Raw genomic sequence first — 10,911 nt, forward strand, 5'->3', positions numbered from 1 at the left:
CGGAAATTTTTTAGTGTATCCACCCCATTACCTCATATCTTCTACAGGAATACTCCTCGTTTTGTTGACGATGTATCAAATTTATATCACTGATAAATAAACCTAATTGGAAGTAGCAAAATTATGTTTCCGAAATTATCTGTACAATATCAATCTTTTCGAGAGAAGTAAAACATATTTGTATATCATTATTACGAAATATTGAATCACGAGGGTTGCGATGATTTCATCTATTTAAACTTTTGAAATTCACCCGAACTTTCTAGCAGCTGTGCATCGAGACCTACCGTTTTATCACCTTTTGCTATCCGTAATCATAATTTCACTAATCAATCGTTCTTCATTGGCAAAATGAATCAATTTTCGTAGCTATAATAATAAGTAGAGAGGAAAAAATAAGAATTAATCCCGAGGGGCTGGTTCATCGATTTCCGAAAGGAATCGATTTCTTGTGATTTCCCGATTTTCGTAAGGCCTGAATCAATGAGATTTCCAGCGATTCCTAGCGATTGCCTATCTGATTTTTTGTAAAATGGTTCAATGATTTCCTAAGTGAGCAGCCCCTCGATTAATCCATACATCATAGACATTTACTTATACGTCGGTATGCCATCCGCCAAGTCGTAAATCCTAACACCGATTTGCAACGTTTTACAGTATGCAACTTATCAGTTATCAATTCTGTAGTTGGATTGAGCCGTCTTATTGTATGCAACCATCAATTCGCATCAATGCTCAGCTTGATTATATGCAATTTGCTAAGCTTCCACTACTCACGTGATCAGTGCACGTGATCACTTCGTAGTTAAAGGTGGTGGGTAGTGGGGGTAGAGGTACCCTCCATAATCAACGGCTACCGTCGCTAACGTGCTTATGTTAGGTTAGCGTTCTAAAAGCGAGGCAGCTTGTAGGCAAGCATAGTAAACTATTTACATTTGCGTACAAGGCCTGCATGAATTGAAGTCAGGTAATAAACTAGAAAAATCGACAGTATTATTGTATTGCCTATTATAGAGTATTTTAAAATAATCTAATAGTTCTTTATTCACTCACTAGTTATGCCCAAATCATTACCTTTTTAGGTTACGTTCTTGCATGTCCATGGCATTTTGAGGTTATCGTTTACATTCGAAGAAGTGAAATATGTGATTAAATAATGCCGCCTCACAAATCTGGTTGCAATTAATGAATACCGTTCAAAATTTCAGAATGGCAACTTCGCTACAAAGTCAATTAAGCAGACTGCGTGCTCCGCAGACTTCGCTCCTTATCCAGAAAAAGAAGCAGCCGAGTCTTTTGTTCGATCCTAAAGAGGCTGCCAATTTGGACAGAGAAACTGTCTTTGAGATCGGTGAGCACTGAATGCCATTCACAAATTATTTTTCATCATTAATCCAATATAAATTTTGAGCTCTCCAGTGCTTTCCACTAGAAAATAAAACATCTACGCTAAAACTAATAAGCAATTTAGAGCAATTGATATTTCTGTGCGCCAAGAACAATTCTTCGAGAAACAATTTGTGATTTATGTACACTTGTGCATCGTCTCAAAGTTTCAGAATCACGAAAAACACGCATATTAGTAACTGAAATATAAAAGCAAGACAATTATCCCTCTGGTCTACACTTGGGTCATTAATGACCTGACATGACTTTAAATGTTACGCTTCTGCAAAGGGAATCTTTCGCGCCTTTCTGTTGTCTTTTTTAAATAACTATTTACTCACTATAGATATCACATTTGTATTTGCATATTCCTACTCAAGACATTCTGACGATTCCATTTCATTATTAAGATTATAAGAACGAATTCTCTGAATCAGTTAATAAGGAATAGAATTTCCGCTTCATAAATGACCCGTGGTATGCATAATATTGGCGATGAAAAATGGTACAGACCAGAGTGTTAAATGAAAATTATATTGGAAATTAGATACGAAGACTATAATTTTTGTCTATTTTTCTTTTTTCAATTCCAGGTCAGAATGGTCTCGAGGAATTGATAAAGCTAAGCGAAATGTTCGCTGAGTTTAAGCGTGACTTGTTCTCGCACAGCACAGTGGGTCTTGAGAGATCAGTGCACGACAAAGCAATTAACAAGGTCTTAGACGGAAGAATCAAGCGATTTCTAATTCTCCTATCACCGTACTTCCTCCTCAATCCAGCGCACAAAACACTTGAATGGCTGATCCGCAGATTTCATATACACGAATTCAACAGGGACCAATTTTTGCTTCTCATACTTCCTTACCACGAGACACGGATGTTCGTCAGGTAGGAAAAAGTCTTTAACAGGGCTGTTCAATATCTGAGCAGCTAAAAAAAAAAAACAATTAGATTTATGAAATTCGACCGAGAATTAAAATCTCTTTTCATTTTATATTCCAGAGCTCTCCAGCTGGTGAACGTTTCACAAGCCAGCGACAATTGGCACTGGTTAGAACCGCTCCAAAAACCCGGCGTCCCATTGGCCACAACGACTCTGATTAATCGAGTTTCGACTGACAGTGGATTACTCAGAAATATCTGCGAACACATATGCGAGGCGACCGAAGTCTGTGGAGCTCAAGCGTCTTCGCTGGGCACGCTCTACGCATTTTACACAATGACATTGATCGGTGTTTTGGACAGGTCGAAACCACTGAACGAAAATCAAATGACGCACTTATTGTTCGCATTGGAAAAAGGCCTGACCAGTAAAGTTGTTGACTTCGCGTCGAGCAGCTATATGCTGGTGGGTAAAATCTGCAGCAAAGCAAAGCTGAAGAAGGAAACGTTGAACCACATCGCTCACGCCATGCTGACGAAACCGCCGCTCCAATACGAGCCGATCCTGTTGCTCGTCTTCATGTTCAATTCCCAACCGGTATCGGTCTCCGCAAAAGTAATAAACAAACTCTCGGAGCTCACTTGGTTCCCGGAAATGCTTGCCAAGGTGAAATCGTCCGGCGGTAAGATCGAGAATTTCGTTGTCAAGCTGCTTGGTAGCTGCATACGCTGTGTGCAGAAAGATAGACTTGACGCGTATCAGAAGGTGCACAAAATGGGCGAAGACCTGTTGAAAGCGATAAGATTCAGCGACGACGAAGTTGACGCAATACTGGAAAAAACGCTGCGTCTTCACGTTCCGATAGACAACATTTCTGAGGAGTCGACAAAATTCCTCGTAAATTTTTTCCACGCCATCGAAAAACAATACCCTGAAAAATTCGACGCCTACTTGAAAAGCCTCGTCCAGAAGGGGGAGAGCGACGCCGAGTCCCAAAAGGTCCTGGGTCTCCTTCTGCCTTGGCATGCGGACATCCGCAGTGCCCAAGGTACCATGCAAGTGTTGGACCGCCTTCACCACATTGATCCGAACCAGAGAATAGCCGGGCTAAAATTGGTCGCCGAGAACCGAGTTCAGGTCTCGAAAAACTATTGCGACATGGTGACCAACGCGTTGCTGGCAAGGTTCAGGGACGACAATGAGGATGTGATTCTTACGCTATTGACGATGTTCTCAGCCGATAAACTGAAGTCCCTCTTCACAGTGGACGTCTTGGTGGACGAGTTGCTTCGCCTTGTTCTTAAAAGCAATCCGTACTCTCCAACTGTCTTCGGGATTCCAGCGCTCAGGATTCTGCTCAGTCTATGCAGCCACTACGATACCCGAGTCTTCATCACCGTGCTACCATATTTGTTCCCGAGAAACAAGGACGAGGTCAAGATATCCATGGAGGTGCTGAACTCCGACTATGCCAACAACAACACCTACATGCAGATGGTGAAGAGCGACGCCGGCTACGAGCCATGCGGTCCGGAGGCCGTTTCATCCGCGGCGTTTCACCGGATATTGGACACCACTCTTTTGCCCTCAACCGCCAGTATACTTTTGACGCTCAAGCAGCAGGAGACGCACGGAAACGCCGTCAGTATGTTCTTCAGCATGATACTCCTCGGCTCCGTGTGCCGAGTCCCAGTCGGTCTGCTCTCGCACGAGGTGGCTCGCGACATAATCGACATAGCCTCTAAGGTGCTCAAGAGCTATCCAAAGGTTCGACTGCTGCCCAACTGCAATCAGCTGAACGGCGATAAAATCGTCGATGCCTTGGAGCTAGCCTCGAAAGAAGTGCTTCCACTGCAGGTTGGAACCTACGTCCTCGAAATGGTCCATCGACGTCTTGACCTCAGTGCCAACCCAACCCTGGACTTCGAGAGAGCGCCGGAGCGCAGTCAGCTGGTCCTCAACTTTATTCAGATATTCTTCGAGGGTGTTAACAAGCCGGACAGGTCCGAGCACTACCTTTGGTGTCTCAAGATATTCCTTAAGAGGCACTTCACTAACGCCGAGGATACAATTTGCTTCCTTTCGCAGCTGTTCGCCCAGCCGGTTTTACCACAGACGTCTCTTCACTGTCTTCAAATAACTTACTCGCTCCTGGAATCAAAGCAGTCGCTTCAATGGGCGTTTCAGGATTGCACTTTCATCCCAAATCTACTTATAGCTCTAGCCAACAAGAACACCGACTGCAGAGCAAGTGCCGTAAAGATACTACAGAGGCTTTCGCACAGCTTTAACCTGTCCACCGACGGTTTCTCAGCCTTGCTCGGCGAGTTGATGGAGCGGAAAGCGGAGATCAAGATGGACCACGAACAGCTATCGCTTATTTTGTACACTCTACTGTCACCCGATCCAGACGTTCAGCATCAGATAACTCCCAATCGACGATTAGGGCTACAGGATGGACTTGCTCAGCTTCTGGCGACCGCGACCTCAATAAGTACTCCTATCCATACGGTGGCTCAGATCTTGGACATTTTGTCCCATGTGAACGGGGTCACGGTGCTACAGACTCTAGCGCCGCTAGGAATCTCGCTCCTCGATCAAATACAAGGCTTGCCCTGTGCTCCAAAGTTCGCCGGAAGCGCATTGAAGAACATCTTGCAGAGATTCGACGCCTCAACGGCAGGAGCTTTAAGCGACAAACTCGTGTTGCAGCTGTTCGACAAGAGTATAAAAGACTACAAGTCGAGGATACGTTTCAATAGCGATTACCAACCGCCGAGTGTAATCCTAATGAAGCAGATAGACGAAACGTTCTTCAAACAGGTTGGCAAGCTGTCGAAAATCCAACAGGCGAAGATTCTCGCCAGTATAATCGACGCGGTCACGGACTGCGAACTAAGCTCAGTGGTCGCTGCTGGTAATCGGGCAGTCCGACAGATCAGGCTCGATGCTCAGCTTATAGTGGACGAGCTGACGCTGATGGCGAACGCGAAGTTGGCTGTCCCCGCGGGAAAAAAGAGCAAAGTAGCGGCGTCGCTGGACCCTCGAGTAATCAGCACAAGGGCATGGAAGCGGGGAATAACGCTGTTGGAGTTCGTTCAGAGAGCAGATAACGTAGACAGGGCTGAACTCTTGGTCCCAATCCTCTTTGATCTCCTCCGTGTATCGCTGAAGTTCGAGGAGCAGAGTGCGTTGGAGTATACCAACCAGCTTATACTGTCCTCGATTCTCCATCTGAGTGTCAACTCTCTGGCTATAACGGAAGGCCACGCGCAAGTCGACCTGATCGCGGAGTGCATAAGGACGTCGCAGAACCCACAGACTCATCATCACGCGCTTCTCGTTCTGGTTGAATTGTTTAAGGTGGCCGATCTCAAGGTGGCACTGAACAACATCATGCCCATTTTCACGTTTATGGGCTCGTCCGTTCTCAGACAAGACGACGCCTACTCGATCCAGATTATATCCAAGACCATCGAAACCATTGTGCCGATAATAAATGCCGCCGAAGACGAGATGTACGCCTGCGATATTCTCCGCGTATTCATCACCTCCTTACCTGACATTCCGGAGCATAGACGCGGTCCGCTATTCGTGAAATTGCTTCAGCTACTGGAAAAACATCTGCACTTGTTCTTCCTCCTATCATTCGAAAGTCATGTACTCGCGATACCGAAAAAAGGCGAGGAAAAAACTCGCGAACTATCTTCTCCAACGCTGGAGTTCGCTCTTAACATATCGCAGGAGTTCACGCAACGACAGCTCATCAACGTCTGCATAAAAATAATGCAATTCACACAGTCACTGCCCACCGAGGTCGAGGATGAGAAAGGTTTGAGAACGGCCAAGTTTGACGGTCAGAATCATATTTTCGACGTCAATCAGAACACTGGAAAACAGCTGAGGCACTTCAAACACACGGTCCTTCTGTTCGTCAGCTCTCTGTTGTCATCCTCCTGGTTTGTTAACAAAGTTGCTGAACTCGACGCCGAGGAGACAATGAGCCTGAAAAATGATTACTATGAGTTGATCGTTGAGATTGTTAAACTTGTTGAGCTCATGGCCAAGAGCTACAATGCTAACCAGACTCAATCCAAAGGAACCTACTGGAAGGTGATGCTTCACCGCGCTTACGACGTACTGGATAACGTGAACAGCCTTCTGTCGAATCATACATTTGTCGAGAGTGTTGAGCGGCTGATGCACCATAATTCTATACTCATTAGAAAGAAAGCTCTAGAACTTTTGAACACCAGACTTCTGCAGAAAAATTTCGGCCCAGATGATCGCGATGTTCTTTTCACCCTGATGGAGCCATTGATGCGACTCGCCAGCATTGGTAAACAAAAATCTGCGCATCTCGAGAACGAAGTTATTCAACAATTCGCCCTCATCAGCCTGAAATTACTTGCAAAAATCCTAGCAACAGACCATCCTGCCGTATTCAAACCAGTAAGTTTTATTGACTGTCCTCAAAAGTGGACTCACCACGAGTCGAACACTCATCCCAACGGAGTTTCTCAACTTTTGGTTTTTTTTCGCACCCATCTAGGTACTCGAGCTGACGACTAATCTGGTCCAGTCGCGAGATGGTCCGGTGTTGGCTAGTGCAGTATTGTGCCTGGCGGAATTGTGCGGAACAATGCGAACCCACGCCATTCATTCGTTGAACACGTTTATTCCGGCGATACTACTAATTCTCAAAGAAAAATGCCAGAAAAGTGATTGTCCGGAAATTGTCGTCCTCAGCGTGGTTTCTGCGGTTCAAAAGATCGTCGAATCGCATGCCAGCTTCTTGTCGCCGCATTTGGACAAGCTCCTTTTTGAGCTGGTAAAGCTTAGGTCTCGATACAGCGACAGCGACCATATCAAGGTGAGGTACATTAAGCCGTGGGATTTATTCTTGTCAGCTTGTGTCGAACGCAAATTTCCTTTCAGATAGCGCAGATCGTCCAGCGGCTAAAAACCACGATGCTAAAGCTTTCGACTTCCGTACCGCTTCGAATCTTGCTACCAACGGTAACCAAAACCTACGAGAAGTTGATCAAACAGGAACTCTACCGCTGTGTTGATCCACTAATGAACGTGCTCGCTGATTCCTTCTCGAACGCTCAGTCCAATGACCTTAACGCCGCCATACATGACTTGGCTGGATTTTTCCTCAATGTCTTACAGTTCCGCGAGGATCTGATATCCAAAAATCGACTGCTTGATGCTCCTACTCTGACTGATGTAGCCCTCGTCGAGGAGAGTGCTAGCAAAGCGCTTGTTACCTTGGTTCTCAAGCTCAGCGAAGCCTCCTTCAGACCGTTGTTCTATCGCCTCTACGATTGGGCTGCAAGGAATCCCAATCAGAAAATGCGCAACATCACGTTTTACAGGTACTGGGATTCTGTTCAACCATGTTTACGTTTACTCTGAATGTTCACTGGTCATGGAAGTAATGAAAAAACCTGAGAGTACTTATGATTGCAATTTTTACTTACGCGATTTCTGCATTTCGTGTGTTCAATTTGTATAAAATTTGATCCAAAGGTTGACGGCGAATATAGCAGAGTCCTTGAAGTCTTTGTTCATCCTGTTCGCGGGTCACTTTCTGAAACATGCAGCCTCACTATTGGCGAGTCAAAATCCGTTTATTGCCGAGGATGATGGCCTGAGGATGCCACTGGAAGTAAACCAGGTAGAATTGGTCGAAGTGATACTTCTCACTCTGTACAGGATATTCCTGTACGATCCCAGAAACTTTGTTACCGAGGAGAGATTCCAGACTCTTGCACAACCGATCATTGATCAGCTGGAAAACGATATCGGGGGTAAAGATGCGTACGAAAAGAGAGCTGGGGATCTCATAATTCCGTGCATCGCTAGCTTTGCTGGCGCTATTCAGGACGACTCGCTCCACAAACAACTCGTCTATCAGATCCTGTTGAAAACCAGACACGTTAAATCTTACGTCAGGAGCAGCGCCCTTAACTCTATAGTGAGTATTTTGAAACACTAAATTTTCCAGCTTTCGAGCGTTCGTCAAAGGTGAAAATATGGCCGGGACAATCCATACTGTCGTTCTAAATAGCTTGAAATACCGATCGCCAAATGACACGTCGATAATACATTCGACACATATTAGTAGTGCGCATACTAATTTTGTTCTAATGTTTCATTTGTTTTCTCGTGATTGGTAGGTTTTGCGTAACTTATGCTTTTCGTTGCTGTCTTATACAGTTTTATCGACGTTTGCTTGTTACGCTTCCTGCAAATAAAGGACTCTAGTCTGTACTAAAACGGTCAATTTACACAGGTGGAGATTGCCAGAAAATTGGGGGACGATTTCATGCCTCTTTTACCAGAAACTGTACCGTTCTTGGCCGAGCTTTTAGAAGACGAAGATGAGGAGACAGAGAAACTCGCACAGGACGCTGTCCGGACTTTAGAAGAGGTCCTAAACGAACCTTTACAAAAATATTTCTAGGGTTCTTTAATTTAGTTTTACTTTTACCGACTTTTCGTCAAATACCTTGTCCACCTCAATTTACAAATAAAATGATGCGTTATACATTTCGAACGTAATAAAACTGTTATCGGTTATACGTATCGTCAATTGCTTATTATTCTCACCCGACCCATTAATAATTACAATAAATACACAGATTTCTCATTGGATGATAATGATAAAAATCCATTTGGGACGTTTTAGGATGCGTTCGTGTGAGCGTAGATGTTACACGTATCATTCCGAAACACGGACAATAAAAAAAATTCGAAACCGTACAAAAACTTCGGTTTATTACTATTTTGTATATACTATACGTATATATGTTATATAGGTATAATATTACTTGAACTTACAGATAATATGTTCTATCGATATAGCTATAATAAAAATTATTATTATTATTTGGACGAAATATATTAATATTTACCTATTATATACGCATTGTTTATATATATATATATATCATTACTATATTATATAATACATAGTTGTAAAATATAATATGCCATGCATGTACAATGTACATATACTATATGTATAATATATAATTTTTCTTATTCAATCTTTTTATTTCTGTGTGTTCACGTATGTGTATGCTTTGAACGGATACGTATACACGCATGCGTACATGTATATACATATACTATAATAATACAATAATAACAATAAATTGACAAAATATCGATGAATTTTCCTTACGTCAATCATCAATGTCATCGTCACAATCGAATTACGTAAGTAAAATACATGTACGAATACATTATGCTCTTACGTCTGTATAATTATATTCAGGCCCAGGGGTGAATCACTGCTGTAATCTGGTGTACATAGGTTACTGTAATCTCATGCACTCTTTGTATTCTATTGTATTCACTGTAATTTTGAGTATTCTTTGTTATTTTTTGCAATCTCTATGTAAACTCTGTAATCGACCCGTAATCCCTGTAATCTTTTGCAACCCTTGCAAATTTTGTAATCCTTGCAAATTTTTTAATGCTTAGTCATCTTGCTGAAATCTTTGCAATCGTTCGGTAATCTCTGTGATAATTAAAATCAATTTGTGATATTTGCAATCTTAATCAGTGTACGCCATTTTTGCATCGGGATTAATTCCTTGATTCAGGCTATACGAATACAATATACGTACATTCAAGCTTACATACAATATAAGGGTTTGTTTCGATAATAATTATGATTTTACGTAAGAATATTCCAGAAGAGATATTTTTCGTTGAAATTTAATCGCACAATTTTGGGTAAAGTTCTCATTTTTATTACAGAGTCGTTATATACCTACAAAAGCGGGAAAAATATAGAATTATCGTATTCTGTTTTCAATCACAAAACTCAATCGAAAACCTAGAATTTCGAACTTACTCTTGAATTTTCCTCGAGTAGTATTTCAACTGAAATAGCTAACGAGAGTTTCCCGAGAACTGTTTTGGGCTATTATAAATGAAATCTGTGTCACGATTTTCCGAGAATTTCCGATTTCTCTACGATGATGATCGAAAACTTTGGAATATCCACGAGTTTTAGTTCAGTCAAAATTTTTTGTCACATCGAATAGACTTTGGTATCAACGCTTCTAGAATCGTATGGGAAAAGTTAGAAACTTGCAAACATGAAAGTTTGTGACATGATCAATCGTTTGGGACCATACTTTTATTTTACTGGAGATAACTTGGTCAAGTTTTTTCTTTATTTCCTGCTTTTATTTCATTCTTATTATTATTACTTTAGGCGCGAGACAATTTGCTTCGCGAAGTTAATTTTTTCCCTTCATTCTGTGCTTCATTTCGTACTATTTTCATTTTAGGCCTGTGTGTCTTGAGACTGATAATTAAATTATTATTATTATTTATATTCAGTGCAACCTCTTCATAGAGCCGCTCACGGGCTGTGAGGGGAGAATACATTTCTCAGAATCTCGGTTCCCCCACTCTAACTACAAACTCTCGTCCTCCAGAATTAGTTCTCGACCCTCTCAATAGTACCGCGCGAAAAAGTGTAACTTCCGTACCTTTGTGTATGTACGTATTTCACCAGTGGCATTGTTGAGAGAGAATGCGGATAATGCCGGAGTGTAGTAGTATGGTAGTGGGGTAAGCGTCCGAGCACGGATTAGGGGAAGTGGCATTATTGA

At 42.5% G+C, this 10,911-nt stretch overlaps 1 protein-coding gene across 1 annotated transcript; it reads left to right on the top strand.

Moving 5' to 3' along the window:
• The first annotated feature begins 840 nt into the window (after positions 1 to 840).
• On the top strand, positions 841 to 10,758 carry l(2)k09022 (HEAT repeat containing 1 homolog l(2)k09022). The gene is made up of 8 exons (XM_046629043.2): positions 841 to 967; positions 1,209 to 1,351; positions 1,980 to 2,274; positions 2,389 to 6,721; positions 6,822 to 7,142; positions 7,208 to 7,650; positions 7,805 to 8,252; positions 8,571 to 10,758. The coding sequence occupies exons 2-8, from the start codon at positions 1,210 to 1,212 to the stop codon at positions 8,739 to 8,741; spliced, it is 6,153 nt and encodes a 2,050-aa protein (XP_046484999.1). The 5' UTR covers positions 841 to 967; position 1,209; the 3' UTR covers positions 8,742 to 10,758.
• Positions 10,759 to 10,911: the final 153 nt, after the last annotated feature.

This window comes from Neodiprion pinetum, chromosome 5 (genome assembly GCF_021155775.2).
Source record: "Neodiprion pinetum isolate iyNeoPine1 chromosome 5, iyNeoPine1.2, whole genome shotgun sequence".
Taxonomy (NCBI): domain Eukaryota; kingdom Metazoa; phylum Arthropoda; class Insecta; order Hymenoptera; family Diprionidae; genus Neodiprion; species Neodiprion pinetum.